At 47.8% G+C, this 24,923-nt stretch overlaps 1 protein-coding gene and 1 non-coding gene across 6 annotated transcripts; both read left to right on the forward strand.

Moving 5' to 3' along the window:
* ECHDC2 (enoyl-CoA hydratase domain containing 2) lies at nucleotides 1-23,736 on the forward strand. Of its 5 annotated transcripts, none has more exons than XM_032296986.1 (8): nucleotides 1-157; nucleotides 9,538-9,605; nucleotides 9,687-9,774; nucleotides 13,520-13,606; nucleotides 14,844-14,936; nucleotides 16,336-16,392; nucleotides 16,594-16,781; nucleotides 23,293-23,736. In XM_032296986.1, the coding sequence occupies exons 2-8, from the start codon at nucleotides 9,555-9,557 to the stop codon at nucleotides 23,428-23,430; spliced, it is 702 nt and encodes a 233-aa protein (XP_032152877.1). In that variant the 5' UTR covers nucleotides 1-157; nucleotides 9,538-9,554; the 3' UTR covers nucleotides 23,431-23,736. The 5 variants fall into 5 exon arrangements, with proteins under 5 accessions (XP_032152877.1, XP_032152875.1, XP_032152878.1 ...); XM_032296984.1 differs by lacking the exon at nucleotides 1-157 and adding an exon at nucleotides 1,497-2,007 and having other exon boundaries at nucleotides 14,847-14,936; XM_032296983.1 differs by lacking the exon at nucleotides 1-157 and adding an exon at nucleotides 1,500-2,007.
* LOC116564182 lies at nucleotides 18,810-18,918 on the forward strand. The gene has a single exon (XR_004274772.1). It is a non-coding gene; the product is annotated as a U6 spliceosomal RNA (small nuclear RNA).
* Nucleotides 23,737-24,923: the final 1,187 nt, after the last annotated feature.

A 24,923-nucleotide genomic window follows, 5' to 3' on the forward strand; every position in this document is an offset into this window, starting at 1 on the left:
CACAGATCTTATGGTCTTTTGTTAACATTTCTTGGCAGGGAAGATGGGATAAAAAGCGGCCCCAAGCTCCTTCCAAGCATTATCTAGACTAATGCATCAGCACCTGCAAAAGCCCCTTGAGCTCAGCTGTCATCCATCTACATTGAGGAGCAATCAGGTAAGCCCTCTCTGACTCAAGACCTCAGATTTTTAGGTGAAAGTCTTGGAGACTTTGTTTTCTTCAGAGAGCCTGGCCCTATGGGCCCTGCAGGAAATGCTCACACTTTGTGAGGTACACTCACATTTTTGCAAGGTATGCTCATGCTTCGTGGGGTATGCTCATGTTTCTGATTTTAAGGATATTCACATTTAAGGGCACTGGAAGGGATGCCTTCTTCAGGTCAGTGCAATGGGTCAGTGCATTAGGTCTAGTTTTCTCTATTGTAACTTCTGAGTACATGAAAAGCCTCCACAACCTGTATGTAGGCTGTGGGCTGAAACATGGTTTTGGAGCAGTCTGATAGAAACTCTCTGCAAGACTCCTCCTGGTTTATAATCTTCAGTAAGATTGAATAAAATGAACTTTAATGCTTTAACCATTTGATGTTTTTTTTTTGAGACAGAGTTTCACTCATGTTACCCAGGCTGGAGTGCAATGGCGCAATCTCGGCTCACCGCAACCTCCGCCTCCTGGGTTCAGGCAATTCTCCTGCCTCAGCCTCCTGAGTAGCTGGGATTACAGGCACGCACCACCATGCCCAGCTAATTTTTTGTATTTTTAGTAGAGACGGGGTTTCACCATGTTGACCAGGATGGTCTCGATCTCTTGACCTCGTGATCCACCCGCCTCGGCCTCCCAAAGTGCTGGGATTACAGGCTTGAGCCACCGCGCCCGGCCCCATTTGATGTTTTTTAATTGACAAGCCAGGATTATAAGTGACTTTGGGATCTTTGATATGTCTCCCAGGTAGGAGGTTGGGGGATATAGAATGTGCACTGAATACTATTTATTGAACTACCCTTAATGAACTAAACAAGGCTGCTGCTGACCTCTGCAAAGGCAGTTTGGGTGGACAGTGGGGTTAGAAGCCGGAGATTGACATTCACAAATATTTTTGTGAGCCAACTTATTGAGCACTAAATTGGGACTCAAGTTAAATTTACTCCCATTAAATTTGAGGCACAGGCCAGGCACAGTGGCTCACCCCTGTAAGCCCAGCACTTTGGGAGGCCAAGGCAGGCAGATCATTTGGGGTCAGGAGTTTGAGACCAGCCTGGCCAACATGGTGAAGCCCCACCTCTACTAAAAATACAAAAAAAATTAGCGGGGCATGGTGGCACGTGCCTATAATCCCAGCTACTGGAAAGGCTGAGACGGGAGAATCGCTTGAACCCGGAGTTGGAGGTTGCAGTGAGCCAAGATGGAGCCACTGCACTCCAGCAAGTGGGACACAGCAAGACTTCATCTCAAAAAAAAAAAAAAAAAGTGAGGCACAAATGGGAGGTGAGGCAGTGAAGTTCATGAATATACACAACGCTCAAGGGACTCATGAAATGTCATTTCATTTAAAAAATGAAATTGAGCATATGTGCAAGCAAGGTTCACACACCCCTTTAATCTTCACATCACCACGAGGTAGTCACTATTATTATCCCAATTTTACAAGATTAAAACACGGACGTTGGGAGGTTGACAGGGTTACCCCGAATCACACTGAGGAGCTGGGCTCCCCACCCCCGCTCAAGTGTCCCTGTCCCCAGGAGACGCGGACCGTGGCAGCAGCCCCTCGGGCCTGTAGGTGGAGCACTTGGCGAAGGTTTAGCCAGCTGCGGGAACTGCGAGCTTTCAGCGGGAGCCGAGACGGTGCGGGGCCCGAGAAACACCTTCCCTCCCATCCTGCGCCCCGATGCTACGCGTCCTGTGCCTCCCGCGCCCCTGGAGGCCCCTTTGGGCCCGCGGCTGCGCTTCCGACGGGGCGGCCGGGGGCCCCGAGATCCAAGTGCGCGCTCTGGCGGGTCCCGACCGAGGTAAATGCGCTGGCCCTGGACGCGGCCCGCACGAGGCCGGGGCCGGAGGCAACCGGGGGCGGACAGGCGGGCCGCTCAGGGCGTTGGAAGATTCGATCCCCAGTCCCTCCCTCCCAGTTCTAGGCGTCCCAAGCTGCCCCAGGGCCGAGAGGTGGGCGGCCGCCTTAGTGACTGGGGGCCTCTGGCAACCTTAGTCTCCTCAAAGGCCCTTTGGGGTCCTCCGACTGCGTGGAAGGGGAGAGGGTTCTGCAAAGGTTAGGACTGGGCCCTGCGCCTCCCCCACCACCGCCAGGAGCATTCAAGTGCGCGTTCCCTCCCCCGCCTTGGGTCGTTGCCCCGTTTGGGGGCGGAGGCAGCAGAACCAATCCCTCGGGGCGTGCGGCGACCGCTAGGAGCACAGCACGGCGGGCGGAGCGAGTAGGGTGTCTCTCCAGCCTTGCGCCCGCCCTGGGCTGCTCGCGAACCTTTGAGTCCTTCTGGCTCCAGGGGAAAGTTCGCTGCTTCTCCGCCCTTTGGCCAAAATCAAGGGTAGTATGGAAGGGGAAGTTCGCGGGTCACTGGCGTCCTCCAATCACGTGTTGCGTTTTTGTTGTTGTTTGGACTTCAGGAGCATTCAATGGTGCTGATAACGCTCCTCAGTCCTCTGCTCCTAACCCTCAGGGCTAGGCGGTTCTCCTGTCTTGAGTCTCCTCCCCATCTCATCCCCTGTCCCCTGCGTTTGATACACAGATGACATTGTACTGTACATTTCATTGTATTGCTTCGTTTTTACCGCTTGACACTAAGTTTGAAGAGGGGCTTTGCCGTAAAATCCAGTTCCTTGCTCCCTGTTGTTGCCCACTATTCCTAAGTGTGCATTTACCACCCTCAGTGGACACGGACAGGCCACCTGGTGTCTCACAGCAATTATTGAGAATTACCTTGGGAATTAATTATTGAGAATTACCTTGACCAGGTGGGATTGCTAGACCTTATACCCCATGCTTAGTTCACTTCCCAATTGACAACAGCTGTTACCTTAAGGTAGTCAAGATTATTCTCCCCACTTTACAGAGTAAAAAACTGAGGCACAGAAGCTTAAGTTGTTTGAACCAGGTCTGATTTCAAGGCCTGGGTTCTCAACCATTAGGTAATCACTGGTAATGATAGTCACTAATCACTTCTAGTAATTCTAGTAATTACTTGTAATTCACTGATTCAAAACACAGACTTGAACATCTGTAATACAAAATTATCATGGGTTAAAGACCTTTAGGCTCATTTGCAAATGTAGGGAATCATTTTATCCAAAAAAGAATGACAGCTATCAGCAGATTAAGCCTCTGCCCCTGCCAGAGGGCACAAAGGGCAGGGAAAGTCAGAGAAGGAGAGACAGAAACCAAGGTGACAGTGTGGAGGAGCCATGGGGACGAGATCACACACACAGGCCTCACAGGGAATGAGTTGGGGTCATTTGATGTCCACGTTGGAAGCTGCGGGTTCTGCCGTCCGCTGGGGCTTATGGCACCAGAGCACTGTTACATTTTACCTGCTGCCCTTGAGCTTGAGGTTGGCTGCTTAACTGCTCTTCACTGCTCTTCAACAGCTTTATTTCTCATACAGTCATGTGTTGCTTTACAACATGTGATGCTACATTCTGAGAAATGCATCATTAGGTGACTGTGATTATTGTGGGAGCACCACAGTGTGTACCTACACATCCCAGATGGGATATCCTTCTACACACTGAGGCTACGTGAGGTATAGCCTGTTGCTCCTACAATAGAAACCTGGTCAGCATAGTACTGGGCTGAATACTATAGGCAGCTATAACACAGTGGTAAGTATTTGTGTATCAGAAAAAGCACAGTCCTGGCCGGGCGCGGTGGCTCAAGCCTGTAATCCCAGCACTTTGGGAGGCCGAGGCGGGTGGATCACGAGGTCAAGAGATCGAGACCATCCTGGTCAACATGGTGAAACCCCGTCTCTACTAAAAATACGAAACATTAGCTGGGCATGGTGGCGCGTGCCTGTAATCCCAGCTATTCAGGAGGCTGGGGCAGGAGAATTGCCTGAACCCAGGGGGCGGAGGTTACGGTGAGCCGAGATCGCGCCATTGCACTCCAGCCTGGGTAACATGAGTGAAACTCCGTCTCAAAAAAAAAAAAAAAAAAAAAAAGAAAAAGCACAGTAAAAATACTGCCTAAAAGATTTTTTAAGCAGTATACGTACCTGTATTGGGCAGTTACCATAAATGAAGCTTGCGGAAGCCCTAGGACAGCAGTACTGGTTTGGCACCGGGAACTGGTTTCATGGAAGACAGCTTTTCCATGGACTTGCGGGGGTGGTAGGGGGCCAGATGCTTTGGGGATGAAACTGTTTCACCTCAGATCATCAGGCATTATATTCTCATAAGGAGCTTATAGCAACCTAGATCCCTCACATGCACAGTTCACAATAGCGTTCGCACTCCTAAGAGACTCTAATGCCACCACTGATCTGATAGCAGTGGAACTCAGGCAGCAATTCAAGCCATAGGGAGCTGCTGTCAATACAGATGAAGCTGCTCACCTCCTGTTGTGTGGCCCAGTTCCTAGCAGGCCACAGACTAGGATGGGTCCACAACCTAGGGGTTTGTGGACATTACTGTACACTACTGTAGACTTTATAACACTGTACACCTAGGCTACACTAAATTAGCTTTAAAAGTGTTTCTTTCTTCAATAATAAATTAATCTTGGCTTACTGTTTTTACTTTATAAACTTTTTAATTTTTTCAACATTTTGACTCTTTTGTATTAACCCACTTAGCTTAAAACACAAACACATTGTACAGCTGTACAAAAAATATTTTCTTTCTTTAGATCCTTATTTTATAAGCTTTTTAAAATTTTAATTTTTAAACTTTCTTTGTTAAAAACTAAGACACGGGCCGGGCGCAGTGGCTCACACCTGTAATCCCAGTACTTTGGGAGGCGGAGGCGGGTGGATCACGAGGTCAAGAGATCGAGACCATCCTGGTCAACATGGTGAAACCCCATCTCTACTAACAATACAAAAAAAAATCAGCTGGGCCTGGTGGCGCATGCCTGTAATCCCAGCTACTCAGGAGGCTGAGGCAGGAGAATTGCCTGAACGTAGGACGCGGAGGTTGCGGTGAGCAGAGTTTGAGCCATTGCACTCCAGCCTGGGTAACAAGAGCGAAACTCCATCTCAAAAAAAAAAAAAAAAACTAAGACACAAGCACATACATGAGCCTAGGCCTATCACTGCCTTCCACCTCCACATATTGTTCCACTGGTAGGTCTTCAGGGCAATAACATGCAATGGAGCTGTCATCCCCTGCAGTAACAATCAGCAACACCTACTGAAGGACCTGCCTGAGGCTGTGTTACACAACCTTTTTTTCTTTTTTTAAGTAGGAGGTGCAGTGGCTCACCTGGCTCACCCTTGTAATCCCAGCACTTTGGGAGGCCAAGGAACGCAGATTGCTTGAGCCCAGGAGTTTGAGACCAGCCTGGGAACCATGGTGAAACCCTGTCTCTACAAAAAATATAAAAATTAGTCAGGCATGGTGGTGCGTACCTGTAGTCCCAGCTACTCAGGAGGCTGAGGTGGGAGGATGGCTTGAGCCGGGGAAGTCAAGCCTGTCCAATATTGAGGATTCCTGATATTTGCAAGTGAGCCCAAAGGTCTTTAACCCGTGAGTGAGCCACAATCATTTCACTGCACTCAAGCCTGGGCAACAGAGTAAGACCCTGTCACAAAAAAATTAAAAAGTAGTACATTCTGGCTGGGCGCGGTGGCTCACGCCTATAATCCTAGCACTTTGGGAGGCCGAGGCGGGTGGATCACCAGGTCAAGAGATCGAGACCATCCTAGTCAACAAGGTGAAACCTCGTCTCTAATAAAAATACAAAAATTAGCTGGGCATGATGGTGCGTGCCTGTAGTCCCAGCTACTCGGGAGGCTGAGGCAGGAGAATTGCTTGAACCCAGGAGGCGGAGGTTGCGGTGAGCCGAGATCGTGCCATTGCACTCCAGTCTGGGCAACAACAGCGAAACTCCGTCTCAAAAAAAAAAAAAAAAAAAAAAAAAGTAGTACATTCTAAAATAATGGTAAAAATAATATAGCAAATATATAAACCCAAAATATAGTCATTTATTATTATCAAGTATTATGTTCTGGGCCTAACTGTACAACTGGTACAATTGTGCAACTGGTACAATCCGTGGTTTTGTACAACTGGTAATGCAGGCTAGTTTACACCAGCCTCACCACCAGCATTTGAGTGATGCATTGCGCTATGATGTTATGACAGCTACAGTGTCACTAGGCAATAGGAATTTTTCAGCTCCATGATAATCTGATGGGATTTACATGTCTTATATGTGGTCTATAGTTGATCAACTAAAACATCATCATGCGGCGCATGACTATAATTAATGGTTCTCCTTCAGCTCCTTAGCTGGGCATTCAAGGTTCTCCTCCACAACCTGGCCTTTCCATCTCACCTCCTCTACCCATGGGCTCATTGGAAGGTGTGTTCCCTCATGTTTTGCTCTAGCTGTGCCCCGACTTGGCTCCTCTCCCTTCCTTTCTGCCTATCGAAATCTTTCTGGAACTCCTCTGCTCTGCTGTTCCCTCCCCGACACTGTCCCTTTATGTTTAGTGTGTCTGAACTTGTCTCCGTCCAAGGCTGCTAGCTCTTGAGATTGAGGATTGCCAGCTGGGCCCAGCTGTTATTTGAGCAAATTCTCTTTGTGTGTGGGTGTCAGTTTCCCCTTCTGGGTAGTGAGGTTGTTAAACCAGTTGTTCTCCACACTACCCTTCAGTGGTTTCTTTTCTTTTCTTTTCTTTTCTTTTCTTTTTTTTTTTAAGATAGTCGCACTCTGTTGCCCAGGCTGGAGTGCAGTGGCGCGATCTCGGCTCACTGCAAACACTGCCTCCCAGGTTCAAACAATTCTCCTGCCTCAGCCTCCCAAGTAGCTGGGACTACAGGCACGCGCCACCACGCCCAGCTAATTTTTCTGTATTTTTAGTGGAGACTGAGTTTCACCGTGTTGGCCAGGATGGTCTCAATCTCTTGACCTTGTGATCCACCTGCCTCGGCCTCCCAAAGTGCTGAGATTACAGGTGTGAGCCACCACGCCCGGCCCTTCTAGTAATTTCTGTTGACTCCTACCCATACCACCTAGCCTGCAACCCAAGCCATCTGGACAGAAGTGACCCTAGGTCAGCTGCTCAGTGGTATGGTAGGTTTGGTAAGAGTGGGAAAGGTGCAGCACAGCCCCATCCCCGCTGCTGGGACCAGAAAGGCAATGTTGGTGAGGCTGGTCTCTAACTCCTCAGGTGATCTGCCCACCTTGGCCTCCCCAAGTGCTAGGATTACAGGCATGAGCCACTGGGCCTTGGCTTTTTTTTTTTTTTAAGACGGAGTCTCACTCTGTCACCCAGGCTGGAGTGCAGTGGCACGATCTTGGCTCACTGCAACCTCCGCCTCCTGGGTTCAAGCCATTCTGCCTCAGCCTCCCCAGTATCTGAGATTACAGGCACGCACTACCACATACCCAGCTAATTTTTGTATTTTTAGTAGAGACAAGGTTTTACCATGTTGACCAGGCTGGTCTCAAACTCCTGATCTTGTGATCTACTCGCCTCGCCCTCCCAGAGTGCTGGGACTATAGGCATGAGCCATGCCCAGCCTAAATAAATATTCTTTTAAGAAGCCAAAGCAGAAAATGATCAAGAAGGAGTATGTTAATGTCAGCAGAGGTTTCTGCTGCTGCCAGGTTGAGTTAAGAGAAACATGTCGCTTGGTTAGTGATGCGGCTATATTGGTCATTTTAATGAGAATAATCTCTGCTGAGTGATGGGGCTGGAACCTAGATTGGAGAAGGTTTGAATGAATGGAAGGTAAGAAAGTGACTAAATGAGTATAGAAAACTGCTAAGAAGCTTGGCAGTTGCTGGTGAAAGAACATTACACAGGTAGGGCAAGGGTTACTGTCTTGCCAAACAGGACAGAACCCCAAGCCTCTGTGTAAGATGCTAACTTCTTGTGACAGAGGATCGTATTGATTTCCCCTGTGATTGTACAATTAGCAAAACCCAGGCTTTAAGAAACCCTGCAGGACAAATGCCCCAGGCTCCTCCACAGATAACCTTTGAGGGAAAGACAGGGTTTCGGGGAGCATGTGGGGATTGTTAACAGGCTTTAAAAGATACATGGTAATTTTAGAAATGAGCAAGTCTAACCTATGATACCTAGGCATCCACACCTGGGTGATAAAATTATAAAGAAATGGCGGGTGTGGTGGCTCATGCCTGTAATCCCAGCACTTTGGGAGGCTGAGGTGGGTGAATCACCTGAGTGAGGTCAGGAGTTTGAGACCAGCCTGACCAACATGGTGAAACTCGGTCTCTACCAAAAATACAAAATTAGCCGGGTGTAGTGGCACATGTCTGTAATCCCAGCTGCTTGGGTGGCTGAAGCAGGAGAATCACTTGAACCCGGGAAGCAGAGGTTTCGGTGAGTTGAGATTGAGGTGAGTCAAAATCATGCCGAGTCGAGATTGTGTCATTGTACTCCAGCCTGGGCAACAGTCTCAAAAAAAAAATTATAAAGAAATACACGGAGGTGATTACTGTAAGTCAAAAGAGTGACTTGTTCAGGGGGAAGGAAGGAGCTAGATTGAGTCAGGGCACATGGTGGGGTTTCTGAGGTGACTGGCACAGTTCTATTTCTTGATTTGGGTGGCAGTTACAAGGGTATTTGCCTTATCATAACTCCTCAAACTCTAGAGGAAGAAGTCTGACTGTGAAGAAATGATCAAAGCTGGGCAGTGGCTCACACCTGTAATCCCAGCACTGTGGGAGGCTGAGGTGGGCCGATCACTTGAGCTCACGAGTTTGAGACCAGGCTGGGCAAGATGGTGAAACCTGCCTCTACTAAAAATACAAAAAAACAGAAAAATTAGCCAGGTGTAGTGGGGCATGCCTGTAGTCCCAGCTATTTCCAGAGCTGAGGCAGGAGAATCGCCTGAGCCCAGGAGGTTAAGGCTGCAGTGAGCCATGTTCACAACGGTGTATTACAGCCTGGGTGACAGTCAGACCCTGTCTCAAAAAACAAACAAACAAACAAACAAAAAAAAAACACCCCTCCCCCAAACAAAGAGAAAAAAGAAAAGATTAATATGAAGGGAGTTGTGAAATTAAAGAAGGTGCATGGGTGCGGGTGTATGTCTGTCTGTCTGTCTAACAATGGCAGAAGCAGGCAAGTGCTACCGTGATGATCATTCTTGTTCCTCTTGCCATTTTGTTCCACAGTTTACACGCCCTTCCACTTTGTCTCTGAGGCAGAAAAAGCAAGGGTTATTCTCTCCATTTTATGGTTGGGAAAACTGAGGACTGCCTGAGTGTGTGACTTGCGCCAACTTACTCTGGTCATCTAGGGCAGAGGCTGCCCAAAGCCCAGGCCTTCTGCCTCCAGTCCCCAGCCCAGGATTAGGCAGAGCCAGCTTCTGACCCATGGCTGCCCTGTCTGTTGCAGGAATCACTGAGATTCTCATGAACAGACCTCGTGCCCGTAATGCCTTGGGAAACGTCTTCGTCAGTGAGGTGAGAAAGGGTGGGCTCTAGGGTGGGCTCTAGGGTGGGCTGGGATGGGCTGGGAGGTATCTAACAGGGTGTCCTCTGTAGCTGCTGGAAGCCCTGGCCCAGCTGCGGGAGGACCGGCAAGTACGTGTCCTCCTCTTCAGAAGTGGAGTGAAGGGTGTATTCTGTGCAGGTAGGTTCTCACCCCTGCCCGTATCCTGGGGCTCTGCAGGGTGCCCACCAGCCTCCAGGGGTTGGGGGAAACCTTAGGTCAGCTCCAGCATGGGACTCATTCCCATTTTACAGATGTGAATGCAGAGACTCAGGGAGGAAAATTCCCTTACCTAAGATCACACAGCTAGTAAGAGGTAGGACAGACTTCAGTTTGAACTTGGCCTCTCTAACCCTTAGATCCTAGTTATTTCTGCTATGCCATGCTTTGTTTTGACCCTTCACGGGGTATATAAGAAAATGGAGTCCAAGATGGGTGCAGTGACTCATGTCTGTAATCCCAGCGCTTTGGGAGGCTGAGGCGGGTAGATCATGAGGTCAGGAGTTCAAGACCAGCCTGACCAAGATGGTAAAACCCCATCTCTACTAAAAATACAAATATTAGCCAGGTGCAGTAGCAGGCATCTGTAATCCCAGCTACTCGGGAGGCTGAGGCAGGAGAATCGCTTGAACCCAGGTGGCAGAAGTTGCAGTGAGCTGAGATTGTGCCACTGCACTCCAGTCTGGGTGGAAGAGTGAGACTCCATCTCAAAAAAAAAAAATTAGCTGGGCATGGTGGCAGGCACCTCTAATCCTAGCTACTGAGGAGGCTGAAGCAGGAAAATCGCTTCAATCTGGGAGGCAGAGGTTGCAATGAGCTGAGATCGCATCATTACACTCTAGCCTGAGGAGGAAAAAAAGAAAAGAAAATGAAGTCCAGAGATGCTCATAAGGTCAGTAGCCAAGATGGAACTCTGTGACCCTTTGCCTTCCAATAGGATCTCATTCCCTGTCACCAAAGCCCTCCACTATCCCTGTGTCATTTGGTCCTCACAACTGGGCAAGCACCATGAACTTCCATTTTAGAGATTGGAGGAAAAACACACACCAGGCCCACAAGAGGCAAGTCAGCTGCCAGTGGAGCTGAGCTGAGAACAGACTCTGAGACGGTAGTTGGAGAGGGGCCCACAGGGGCTACTGTGATGCAGGAGGAGGCTGTGGAGGGATAGGAAATGGGAAGCATGATGCTCAGGAGATTTTAAGGGGAGATGGCTCAGCCCTTAGGTCTGAGCTGTCAGAGTCAGGGTGCCCTGCCTAGGGTCTGTGCTGACAAGTGTGCAGACCAGTCAGCCTGACCCAGCTTCCCTGGCTGAGGTCTTTACCCTACCCTAGCCTCTTCCTTTGGCTCCATCTCTGACCTCTGTCAAGGTCATGTCATACCTGTTCTTCCTCCCACCATTAGCTTTGCTTATCACCCTCCCAGCTTAGCACAGAGAAGGAAGGGGCTGCATGAGGCTCACTTCTGCCTCACCTAGCTCTAGAATCCTGGGTTAGTTCCTGCCCCTCTGGCCCTCAGTTTCCCCATCTGTCACAAAAGGGCTAGAACTGATCAAAGACTTCCAAAGGCTCTCTCAGCTCTGACTTCCTGCAGTCTAGGACTGTAAAAGAGTCTTATCCCCTACTCCTGCTCACCCCTGCATCTGGCCTTTGAAGACCCCACCACAGTCACTCCTGCTAAGGTGCTTGCCTACCTGTATGCCACTGTATCCTGTGCTCACTTCCGTTCTCTTTTACTTGACCTTTGACCTCAGCCTCCATGGACCTTGCTGATCCTGCCTGTAAAAATTAATTAATTTTTAATTTTCTTATTACTTACATATTTTAGAAATTGTAGGCCAGGTGTGGTGGCTCACGCCTGTAATCCTAGCACTTTGGGAGGCCAAGGCAGGCAGATCACCTGAAGTCAGGAATTCGAGACCACCCTGACCAATATGGTGAAACCCCATCTCTACTAAAAATACAAAAATTAGCCGCGCATGGTGGCAGGCACCTGTAATCTCAGCTACTCGGGAGGCCGAGGCAGAAGAATTGCTTGAATCCAGAACGCAGAGGTTGTAGTGAGCTGGGATTATGCCACTGCACTCCAGCCTGGGTGACAGAGCAAGACTCTGTCTCAAAAGATAATAATAATAATGCAACACTAAAAATACAGATAAAAACAACACAGTACAACAGTTTACATAGCATTTACATTGTATGAGGTATTACAAGTAATCTAGAGATGCTTTAGAGCAAGCTTGTCCAACCCGTAGCCTCTGGGCCACATGTGGCCCAGGATAGCTTGGAATTGTGGCCCAACACAAATTTGTAAACTTTCTTAAGACATTATGAGATTTTTTTGTGATTTTTTTTTTTTTAAGCTCATCATCAGTTATTGTTAGTGTTAGTGTATTTTATGTGTGGCCCAAGATGATTCTTCCAATGTGGCCCAGGAAAACCAAAAGATTGGACACCCCTGGCTTAGAGTATACAGGAGGACATATGTGCATAGGTCATATTGCAAATACTACAATATTTTATACAAGGGGCTTGAGTATCCATGGATTTTGGTATCTAAGGGGGTCCTAGAACCAGTTCCCTACAGATAAGGAGGGATTGTATTTGTTTGAGTCCTTGCCTCCAACTGTCTTGGGTGTGTACTTAGGACTAGAATCGTATGGCAATTCTGTTTAACTTTTTGGAACTGTTTTCCGTAGCAGCTGCATGGGTTTACACTCCCAGCAGCAATGCACCAGGGTTTGGCCAACACTGTTTGTTTGTTTGTTTGTTTGTTTGTTTTTGAGACGGAGTTTCGCTCTTGTTACCCAGGCTGGAGTGCAATGGTGCGATCTCGGTTCACCGCAACCTCCGCCTCCTGGGTTCAGGCAATTCTCCTGTCTCAGCCTCCAGAGTAGCTGGGATTACAGGCACGTGCCACCATGCCTAGCTAATGTTTTGTATTTTTAGTAGAGACGGGGTTTCACCATGTTGACCGGGATGGTCTCGATCTCTTGACCTCGTGATCCACCCGCCTCGGCCTCCCAAAGTGCTGGGATTACAGGCGTGAGCCACTGCGCCCGGCGTTAATTTTTGTATTTTTAGTAGAGACATGGTTTTACCATGTTGTCCAGTCTGGTCTCAAACTCATGACCTCAGGTGATGTGCCCACCTTGGTTTCCCAAAGTGCTGGGATTACAGGTGTGAGCCACTGCACCTGGCCCTTTGCCCATTTTTGAATCTGGTTGTTTTGTTGTTGAGTTGGAGGAGTTCTTTATATATCCTAGATATTAATTCTTTATCAGCTGTATGATTTGAGCATATTTTCTTCCATTCTGTGTGTTGTCTTTTCTTTCTTTTTTTTTTTTTTTGAGACAGAGTCTCGCTCATTTCCCAGGCTGGAGTGCAGTGGTGTGAGCTCGGCTCACTGCAGCCTCCACCTCCAGGGTTCAAGGGATTCTCCTGCCTCTGCCACTTGAGTAGCTGGGGTAATAGGTGTCTGCCACCATGCCCAGCTGATTTTTGTATTTTTAGTGGAGACAGGGTTTCAGTGTGTTGGTCTTGAATGCCTGACCTCAGGTGATCCACCTGCCTTAGCCTCCCAAAGTGCTGGGATTACAGGCGTGAGCCACCATGCCTGGCCATTTCTGTGGGTTGTCTTTGTATTCTCATGATAGTGTCCTCCGATGCACAGAAGGTTTCCATTTTGATGGAGTCCAGTTCACCTTTCTGTGTTGCACCCTCCTTGTTTGATGGTCCTCTTTTCCCATGGCTTCCTTGCCTGGGTTCCTGGTGTTTCTCCTTCTCTGGCTGCCTATCCTCAGGTCTTCTTTGCTGGATCCATAAAGGGCCTGGGATTCCATAAAGGGCCATTTTCCTGAGGACTGGTACCAACCCCTCGCCATCTGTAGGTGCAGACCTGAAGGAGCGGGAACAGATGAGTGAAGCAGAGGTGGGTGTGTTTGTCCAGCGACTCCGGGGCCTGATGAATGACATCGGTGAGGATCTGGGTGTGGAGTGGAGGAGAGGTTTTGGGGGCACCTGCTGATGACAGCCCCGCCACCCCCACCAGCCTCTAAGGAGAGTCTTCTTTCTGTTTGGAGTTCTGTCGGAAGACAGAGGACTTTCCCAGGGGGATAGGCACAAGGAATTCACTGGGGGAGGATGACAGAGGGCAATTCTCCCAGAGAGGGAGCTCTGGCTCTTCAGCTTTTGTGCCCCGCTCTACCCTCAGAGTTCAAGCCTGGCCATTCCAAAGCAGTCAAGTTTTGCCAAGCATGCTTTCAGGCTTTGACAATTGCTGTTCCCTTTGCCTGGGTTACCGCTTCTTGGTTACTTGAACTTTTACTCATCCTTCAAGGCCTCCAGTACCTCCTCCTCCAGGAAGCCTTCCCAGTCCGTCCTCCCATCTTCCTTTTGTTGGTGCACTGATGATCCTGGGTCACTAATGCCTGATACACACTTGTCTTCCCCATGAGACTGAGCCCCATGGGAACAAGGTCTATGTCTGATATATTCTGTGTTCCCAGTTCCCAGCACCCAGCACAGGACTTGGAATAGAGACAGGCAGGTCCCAGGGAGGCCAGCAGATTAGGCCTCGGCAGGGATCATCCAGCCCATTCCTGTTCCCTGACTGACTCCATAACTTTCCCTAAAGGGAAAACTGGCTGTTAAGATAACCCTGGCTGCAGGAGGCAGAGGTTGCTGTGAGCCAAGATTGTGCCATTGCACTCCAGCCTGGGTGACAACAGCGAGCCTCCATCTGGGAAAAAAAAAAAAAAAAGGCTGGGCATGGTGGTTTACACCTGTAATACCAGCACTTCTGGAGGCCAAGGCAGGAGGATCATGAGGTCAGGAGTTCAAGACCAGCCTGGTAAACCTGGTGAAACCCCATCTCTACTAACAAAACATTTTTAATAATGTGCTTGGTGTGGTGGCAGGTGTCTGTAATCCCAACTATTCAGGAGGCTGAGGCAGAAGAATCGCTTAAACCCAGGAGGCAAGGTTATAGTGAGCCAAGATCACACCACTGTACTCCAGCCTGGGTGACAGAGCGAGACTCTGTCTCAAAATAAAAGAATTAAGATAGCCTGGCTGAGGGTCCATGTGAGGTCCTGAGACATGGGTCAGGTTCACTGAGGTCTCTGTCCCAACCAACTTGCCCCTCCCCAGCCTTGAGTCTCTGTCCTGGTTCCACCAGGGCCTCACAGGCTGAGTCCTTCTTCATCTCCACAGCAGCCTTCCCTGCACCCACCATTGCGGCTATGGATGGGTTTGCCTTGGGCGGAGGCCTGGAGCTTGCCCTGGCCTGTGACCTCCGAGTGGCAGGTACTGGGCCAAGGCTGGGGGGAGGGGTGGGGCTAGGGAATCGGGGGTGAGTGAAACAGGGTAAGTGTGGTCATTCTGCAGTCAGCCACTGTTCTTGGCTTCCAACCAAAAGCAAAACTAAGGCAAGGCAGGGCACACAGGGTGCTCAGGCAGAAGCTGCTTCCCCTCCTGGTGCAGCCACTAGCTGCAATAGTACCCGTCACCTGTCAGAACCTGCTTCCTTCATTTTGGGAATATTTTACCAACCTCAGAGCAATTGCTATTAGGATCCAAGGAGGTCAAAGAGCAATGTCCAATCTTCCAATTCTGTCCACGTCAGATTTATCTACCACGTTTTAGAAAAAGGTGAACCCCAGGGATAGTTTGTCAGTGGCTGAGCTAATCACAAAGGTGCCTGGGCAGGAATACTAGCACCAGCCAAATTTGCATTACTTGTTCTGAGCAATTGAGCTTTGTCTGAAGAGTGGGAGGGGACAAAGAAGATAACGATCCCTTTTTCAGGTGACTGACAGTGATGAGGAGCACCCTTCTTGGATGCAGTTAGGCAAAGTCTGAATGTCCTCTCTCCTCCTCTCACTGCTCTCTCCTGCCACCCCAGGAGTGACATATAAAAATGTGTAACTCCAGGCATGAAAGTCGCTGCTATCTACACTATGCAGTCAAAGAAAATGAACTGACCAGGTGTCTGGGTACCAAAATACCAGGCTGGTCCAGCCCCAACTCTGGTTCTCACGTGCCCATGTTCAGGCGACTAACTCTCAGGATTGCTGAAGACTAAGGGGGAGTGAATGTAAATCCACTCCCTTCTGCTCACGTTTACATGGCCATGCTGAGAGAATTCAGGAGGCAGACCTGGGAGGGGTGCATCAGTCAAGGCAAGTTTCTCAAGGGAAGGAAGCAGAACTCAGGAGGACATGGACTGCAACAGGGAAATTTCAGGCTGTGACAAATCTGGGAGGGACAACTGTAGTGGGAGCAGGAGTCACTGACACTCTAGGCCAGGCCAGGCCAGGGCTAAGCCGGAGAATCTATTAATAGACATCAGGCACTTCCTAGGAATTCTGCTTGTTCCAAGGGTCGTGCCTCATGTGATCCTTAGTGGCAATCTGAGGCAGACAGAAGAGGGCCAGCCATCTGTCTTCCACCTTTGAGGCATGGGAAGGGTGAGAGACTTGCTGGTGACACACAACTCCACCGAAGGGGCATGGTGAAATAAGGGCCTGGGCTCCTGACTTCTGGGCTAGGGCTCTTCCAAAGGCAGAGTCTGGCGAGGCCTGGCTATGGCCAGACCATGGGGGAAGTGGCTAGAGGGGCGAGTAGAGAACACAGGCAGATGCAGCCCCAGGGATTAGCACTGGGGGACTGGGGAGGGAGGCCTCACTCTGTTCTGTCTGAGCAGCTTCCTCGGCTGTCTTGGGACTGATTGAGACTACTCGAGGGCTCCTCCCGGGGGCAGGTAATTGCAACTGCAGCACGTGCCCAATTCCACCCCACCCAGGGTCCTTTACTGCCTTCCTTGTTTGCCCTCTGTTCTGAGCTCTGCCCTCTCATCCGAACTCTGCTCCTCTGAGAAGTCTTGGCTGAGTACCAGGCTGGGACTTCTCTTGAGTTCCCACTTCCCATGCTGATTCCCACCCTACCCCCTCCATCCTGGCAGGAGGGACTCAGAGGCTGCCACGCTGCCTGGGGGTGGCCCTGGCGAAGGAGCTCATCTTCACCGGTCGACGACTGAGTGGAACGCAGGCCCATGGACTAGGGCTGGTGAATCACACTGTGGCCCAGAATGAGGAGGGTGACGCTGCCTACCACCGGGCACGAGCACTGGCCCAGGAGATCCTGCCCCAGGTGTGGTGACAGCTCAGCACAAGGAGGGCCGGGGTCGTGGGGGAGGCATGTGTTGGGCGGAGTGTCTCCTTGGGCGGCACATCCATTCACCCAAAGACACGATTAAACCTCTTTGGAGTTTATTTAACCATCCAGTAAACACAAGTCAAATTTAAATTTCAAATTAAAATGTAAATTGAATTCCAAAGGGCTGGAATCAAATGGGGTTGAAAGCCCTCAGAACTTAACGCTGTCCAGTAGACTGTTCTGAGATGAGATAAATGTTCTATACTTGTGCTTATCCAGTATGGGAGCCACTAGCCAAATGATGTAAATTGGATAAAATGAACGTAGTTCCTCATTCACACTAGCCACATTACAAATGCTAATAGCCACATGTGGCTTGTGGCTACTGTACTGTATAACACAGCCTTAAAATGCCCCGAAGACTTAAAAAGCAAGATTCTAAAATGAATACAGAACTTCCAACCCGTATTTCCTACCATACTACCTAGTGGAGATAAGAAATGCAGGACATGTATTAAGACTTTTTAAGAGACAGGGTCTCATTCTGTCATCCAGGCTGGAGTGCAGTGGTGCAAGCATAGCTCACTGCAGTTTTGAACTCCTGGGTTCAAGTGATCCTCTCGCCTCAGCCTCCCAAAGTGTTAGAATTACAAGCGTGAGCCACCGTGCCTGGCCAGGACTCATTTTTTAGCCAGATGTGGTAGTTCAAGCCTGTAATCCTAGGTGTTTGGGAAAAAGAATTGCTTGAACCCATGAATTCAAAGCTGCAGTAAGCTGATCCTGCCGATGTACTTCCAGTCTGGGCAACAAGGCAAAAGCCCATTGCTCAAAAAACAAATGAAAACAAAACAAATGCCGGGCACGGTGGCTCACGCCTGTAATCCCAGCACTTTGGGAGGCCGAGGCAGGTGGATCACGAGGTCAAGAGATCGAGACCATCCCGGTCAACATGGTGAAACCCCGTCTCCACTAAAACTACAAAAAATTAGCTGGGCATGAAGGCGCGTGCCTGTAATCCCAGCTACTGAGGAGGCTGAGGCAGGAGAATTGCCTGAACCCAGGAGGCGGAGGTTGCGGTGAGCCGAGATCGCGCCATTGCACTCCAGCCTGGGTAACAAGAGCAAAACTCCATCTCAAAAACAAAAACAAACAAACAAACAAAAACCCTTATTTAAAAAATTCCTCAAATAAGCCAGGCATGGTGGCTCACACCTGTAATCCCAGCACTTTGGGAGGCTGAGGAGGGTAGATCACCTGAGGTTAGTAGTTTGAGATCAGCGTGATCAACATCGAGAAACCCCATCTCTACTAAAAATATAAAATCAGCCAGGAGTGGTGGCACATGCCTGTAATCCCAGCTACTCGGGAGGTTGAAGTAGGAGAATTTCTTGAACCCAGGAGGCTGAGGTTGCAGTGAGCTGAGATCATGCCATTGAACTCCAGCCTGGGCAACAAGAGCGAAACTCCACCTCAAAGAAAAAAAAATCCTCAAAAACAGCATGGAAGGGATTGAGGCATAAAAGACTACACATTGGGTACAGTGCACCAAAATCTTAGAGACCACTACTAAAGAACTCATCCATGTAACCAAAAGCCACCTGTTCCCGAAAATCTATTGAAATAAAAGAAAAAAATTTAAAATCCTCAAATAATCACCTCTCAGCATGGTACTCAAGGGTATCAGCTGCAGGGCCCAAAGCTGTCCGGGGCCTCCCAAGACCCTTCAAGGGTCTGCTGGCTTCTCACAACTCCAAGGGGGCCCAGGATAGAAGGGGCTGAGTAAAGGAGATCCTGAGTTTCCATAAAGATCAAAAGTGGCTGAAATGGAGCTAGGTTAAACTAATTTATAATAAATTTGTCCTAGCCTATAATGCTCGGTACCTTAATACAGTGTCTCGGCTCTTAGAATAATGCAGTTGAGCTGAGTATCCCCATTTTATTTGTGAGAAAACCTATAAAAGTTCAGTAACTTGCCTTGATGACAAGGTCACAAAAAATGATTGCAGTATTAAAAAAAATACAGTGCTCTCTTTGGCAGCACATATACTAAAAAACTGGAACGATACAGAGAAGATTAGCATGGCCCCTGTGCAAGGATGACATGCAAATTCGTGAAGCATTCCATATAAAAAAATAAAAAAGGCCGGGCGCGGTGGCTTACGCCTGTAATCCCAGCACTTTGGGAGGCCGAGGCGGGTGGATCACGAGGTCAAGAGATCGAGACCATCCTGGTCAACATGGTGAAACCCCGTCTCTACTAAAAATACAAAAATTCAGCTGGGCATGGTGGCCTGTGCCTGTAATCCCAGCTACTCAGGAGGCTGAGGCAGGAGAATTGCCTGGACCCAGGAGGTGGAGGTTGCGGTGAGCCGAGATCGCGCCATTGCACTCCAGCCTGGGTAACAAGCGAAACTCCGTCTCAAAAATAAATAAATAAATAAAAAGAAAAAAGAAAAAAAAATACAACACTGGTATTTTGGCATTTATTTTGCACAATACAGAAAGCAATATAAAAATGGTATTTTTAAGAGAGCAAAATATGTACAACATTTTAAAAACTAACGCATTTCATGTATATTTATAAATGTCACAAAACAAAATTAACCATACATCATTTTAATATTGACAGATATTAATCATATAAAAGTAACCATTTTGGCTGGGCATAGTGGCTCACACCTGTAATCCCAACACTTTGGGAGGGTGACGTGGGAGGATTGCTTGAGACCAGGGATTCAAGACCAGCCTGGACAACACAGACCTCTTTTGTATTAAAAAAGAAAATGTCAGACGCAGTGGCTCATTCCTGTAATTCCAGCACTTTGGGAGGTCAAGGGCGCATTGCTTGATGCCAGTAGTTCGAGACCAGTCTGGCCAATATGGCAAAACCACATCTTTACTAAAATTACAAAATTAGCCAGGCACGGTGGCTCATGCCTGTACTTACAGCTACTCGGGAGACTGAGGCATAAGAATCGCTTGAGTCTGGGAAGCGGAGGTTGCAGTGAGCTGAGATCGTGCCACTATACTCTGGTCTGAGTAACAGAGCAAGATTCTGTTAAAAGAAGAAAAAAGTATAATGTTGAGGCCAGACGCGGTGGCTCACGCCTGTAATCCCAGCACTTTGAGATGCCAAGGCCAGCAGATCACCTGAGGTTAGGAGTTCCAAATCAGCCTGGCCAACGTGGTAGAACCTGTCTCTACTAAAAATACAAAAATTAGCTGGGTGAGGTGGCAGGCACTTGTAATCCCAGCTACTCAGGAGGCTGAGGCAGGAGAATGGCTTGAACCTGGGAGACAGAGGTTGCAGTGAGCCAAGATCATGCCATTGCACTCCAGCCTGGGCAACAGAGTGAGACTCCATCTCAAAATTAAAAAAAAGTATAATTTTGAACAAAAATCCTTTCTTTCCTGTCTCTTAACCCTAATTCTTCTTAAAACATATCTTCAAGTTGGGGGTTAGAGACTATAGCTTTTTGAAAGCATTTGTTGGTCGGGCATGGTGGCTCATCCCCTGTAATCCCAGCACTTTGGGAGGTGGAGGCAGGCAGATCACCTGAGGTCGGGAGTTCGAGACCAGCATGACCAACACGGAGAAACCCCATCTCTGGGTGCCTGTAATCCCAGCTACTTGGGAGGCTGAGGCAAGAGAATTGCTTGAACCCGAGAGGCAGAGGTTTCGGTGAGCCAACGTTGCACCATCGCACCCCAGCCTAGGTGACAGAGCCAAACTGTCTCAAAAAAAAAAAAAAATTTTTGTTTTGTCTTTTTTTTTGTTTCATCATATATAAATAAAGAGTCTGATACTGTTGCCTAGACAATATTAATGCTGTCAGGTTTTCTATTACACTTGGTTAGAAAGTCCCTGAACTAATACAGAACTCTGGGCCACTCAAGGGAGTGGCTGATTGCAGCTTTCACACCTAGACCTATAGACTGTAGGGTTTGTCTTTTTTGCATTAACTAAATAACAATCACAAAATAATTCAGATTTCCAAATATACTGAAATAATGGTACTAAATAATTACTGATGTTTTCAGTACTTAAAAGTAGCTTTGTACACCAAAACATCAGTCTACCAAAAACAAGTAATTGAGTGAATAATCCCAGAGTTGAGACCTTCTGGGTCAACTTGAAAAACCTTCAACTTTCACCGGTGTTACTGGGTGCTCAGAATAAAGGTTTCTGGAGAGGTGAGGGCCAGCGATGGTGTAGATGGCCACCATCTGGTGGACAAACCACTCTGATAGGGTGGCAAATGGTTCCAGTTTACTCAGCTCAGAAAAAACTGTCAATATCCACAGTTTGCTAACACCCAGATTTCCTTCTTAAATAGTAAATACACACTACACTTTGAATAATGGATACAATGGTGTTTTTTTTCTTTTTAGAGACAGGATTTTGCTCTGTTGCCCTGGCTGGAGTGCAGTGGCACGATTATAGCTCACTGTAGCCTTGAAGCCCTGGGCTCAAGCAATCCTTCCACCTCAGCCTCTGAATAGGTGGGAGTACAGGTGCAAGCTACTGACTTGGCTAGAATTTGATTGTTTTCATTCACAAACATATGTATGTACCGTTTTTAACTTTCTTTAATAAAAGATTTTTTTTTTTCCACATAGGATCTGGCTCTTTTGCCCAGGCTGGAGTGCAGTGGCATGATCACAGCTCACCAGAGCATTGACCTTCCAGGCTCAAGTGATCCTCCCACCTAAGCCTCCTCAGTAGCTGAGACTACAGGTGCAAGTCACCATGCCCAGCTAATTTTTTACATTTTGTAGAGATGGGATCTCACTGTGATGCCCAGGCTGGTCTCAAACTCTTTGGACTCAAGCAATCCTCCTGCCTCAGCCTCTCAAAGCCCTGTGATTACAGGCCTGGGCCACTGTACACAACTAAGATTACTTTATTAAGTAATTACCTATTAATAATACATACTCACGGCAAGCAAATCTAAACGAACAGAGGAGTAAGAAGGGCATAAAGTAAAAGTCAAAAGCAAGATACTTGTGGCCATCCCAGTTTTTTTTTTTTTTCTATATTTTATTTTGTTTTTTTGAGACGGAGTTTCACTCTTGTTACCCAGGCTGGAGTGCCATGGCGCGATCTCGGCTCACCGCAACCTCCGCCTCCTGGGTTCAGGCAATTCTCCTGCCTCAGCCTCCTGAGTAGCTGGGATTACAGGCACACACCACCATGCCCAGCTAATGTTTTGTATTTTTAGTAGAGACGGGGTTTCACCACGTTGACCAGGATGGTCTCGATCTCTTGACCTCGTGATCCACCCGCCTCGGCCTCCCAAAGTGCTGGGATTACAGGCTTGAGCCACCGCACCCAGCCCATCCCAGTTTTAAAAGTGAAAGTCTCACATCCTAGTAACCCTTCAGTCACAAGCAAACCCAAACAGCCCTTTAAGTTTCCATACTCTTCCAGAAATTTCCATTGCATATGGAGGATGTGTATTATGCATATATGCTTACATATTTAAATAAATTCCTTTTAATGGCTTAGAGGACAAGAAATATCTTTCGAGGCTAATCTGGTAATTTTAAAAGCAAATATGCATAGTAAAGAATTCAAACATGGAAGAATGTAAAACAAAACCTTTGTTTTATAAGTGAAGGTTTATAAATGTTTTGTAATATAAAACGTTTTGTTTTATATTCCTCTGTTTGAATCCTGTACTTTCTCCCTATAGGTATGTTGTACCAGTATTTTATGCAAATAGAATCATAATGTACATACTAGGATGCACCTTGCTTTTTTTTCTTTTTTAATTGAGACAGTCTCGCTCTGTTGCCCAGGCTGGAGTGCAGTATGGCGCAATCTGGGCTCACTACAATCTCTGCCTCCCAGGTTCAAGCAATTCTCCTGCCTCAGCCTCCCAAATAGTTGGGTTTACAGGTGCCTGCCACTGCACCTGGCTAATTTTTGTATTTTTAGTATAGACTAAGTTTTGCCATGTTGGCCAGGCTGGACTCGAAGTCCTGATCTCAAGTGTTCCACCCACCTCAGCCTCTCAAAGTGCTGGGATTATAGGCATGAGGCACTGCACATGGCCTACTTTTAAAATTTGGTATCTTTTGGAGATTTTTCCATTTCAATATTTTACTGTTTGACAGTTTTTTACTTTTTTTTTTTTTTTTTGATTGTTGAGATGGAGTTTTGCTTTTGTTGCCCAAGCTGGAGTGCAATGATGCCATCTTGGCTCACTGCAACCTCCGCCTCCTGGGTTCAAGCAGTTCTCCTGCCTCAGCCTCCCGAGTAGCTGGGATTACAGGTGCTACAGACATGCACCACCACACCCAGCTAATTTTTTTGTAATTTTAGTAGAAACAGGGTTTCACCATGTTAGGCCTCCTGAAGTGCTGGGATTACAGGTGTGAGCCATTGCGCCCAGCCAACTTCATTCTTTTTAACTGTACACTCTTATTCGTGGTCTAGATGTGCTGTCATTCAACCACTGCCCTAACAATAAACCTTTCCGTTTCTTTTTTCAACCACCAGACAGCTGAAGTGAGTAACTGTATACAAGTCCCTACAGGCCGCAGCTCTAAGAGCATGCACACCAGCACTTTGCCAGTTTTTGCCAAATTGCCCTCCCGAGGCATACTCATTTACTTTCCTATCAGTAATGTATGTTAATGCTGGTTTCTCCAGTCTTGGCAATAGTGGGCATATTGATACTTTAGTATTTGCTGGTCTGAGGTGAAAGGGCACACACAGTACCTCAGTTGATTTGCCTTTCAAAAGTGAAGCTGCTGGACATCCTTCATGTTCATACTTTTCTGGTGAACAACCTTTACATACTCTCTGTAAATGGTTTAAAAGTTACTTTATACCAACTTTTTTGTAAGTCAAGGAAGTTCATCTGTCATAAGCATTGCAATTCTTTTTCCCCCGTGGTGGTTTTTGAGACAAAGTCTCGCTCTGTCGCCCAGGCTGAAGTGCAGTGGCTTCACTCGGCTCACTGCAACCACTGCCTCTTTAGTTCAAGCTTCCTGCCTCAGCCTCCCATGTAGCTGGGGTTACAGGGCCCCACCACAACACCCAACTAATTTCTGTATTTAGAGATGAGGTTTTGCCATGTTGGCCAGGCTGACCTCAAGTGATCCACCCACCTTGGCCTCCCAAAGTGTTGGGATTACAGGCATGAGCCACTGTGCCCAGTCGTTTTTCCCAGGTTACTTTTGTCTTTTATTCATGGCGTTTTTTCCAATGGAAGTTCTTCATTTTTATGTAGCTAGCTTTTTCATTTATAGTTTTTTCTACATAGCGTTTATGACAGTCTGTTGTGGGATTCATTTATAGTTTCTATGCTAATAGACTTTAAAATTGACTTTTCCTGAGACAGTTTTATAAATACTTCAAATCATATGATATAGAAAGTAATTTCTCCTTGCCTGGAAGTGGGGCTGAGACTGCAGTGCTAGGGCTGCTGTGGAACCAAGGCCAGTGACAAAGCAGACACTGTCGCTTCTATGCGGCTGTATTAAAATGCATCCCCCTCCCCCAGCAACCAGGATTTCAACCCAGCCCTGACAACTTAAAAACCCAAGTTCCTAACCCTGACTTTGTTTCATTCTGCTGGGGTAAAACCTGCTAACTGCTGAGGCTGTCATTTGCTGAGATGAGGTCAAGGAAGGGGTCAGCAGTGGCTGGGAGTCTCACCAGTGATTGGAAAAACACAGCCAAGTGCTTCACCTCCCTGCACTGCAATCTCACAGCTGTAAAATAGGTATCAGTGATGACACCAGCCTGGAAGTGCAGGTAGCACCATTAGATGAGTCTGTGGGGAGGAAAGCACTTTGTAAACTAGTTACGTTGTACATGTTGGAAGGATGGGCTGAATGACAAGAAACCCAGATGGTCAGGGATCAGTCTGGCTTCTTTCATGATAGAAAATAATCTCAGCTAACAGGTTATAGGACTAACATTAAAGAAACTATGTGTCAGGCCGGGCGCGGTGGCTCAAGCCTGTAATCCCAGCACTTTGGGAGGCCGAGGCGGGTGGATCACGAGGTCAAGAGATTGAGACCATCCTGGTCAACATGGTGAAACCCCGTCTCTACTAAAAATACAAAAAATTAGCTGGGCATGGTGGCACGTGCCTGTAATCCCAGCTACTCAGGAGGCTG

The sequence above is a fragment of the Sapajus apella genome, unplaced genomic scaffold (assembly GCF_009761245.1).
Source record: "Sapajus apella isolate SASKATOON/1434 unplaced genomic scaffold, GSC_monkey_1.0 scaffold36, whole genome shotgun sequence".
Classification (NCBI taxonomy): domain Eukaryota; kingdom Metazoa; phylum Chordata; class Mammalia; order Primates; family Cebidae; genus Sapajus; species Sapajus apella.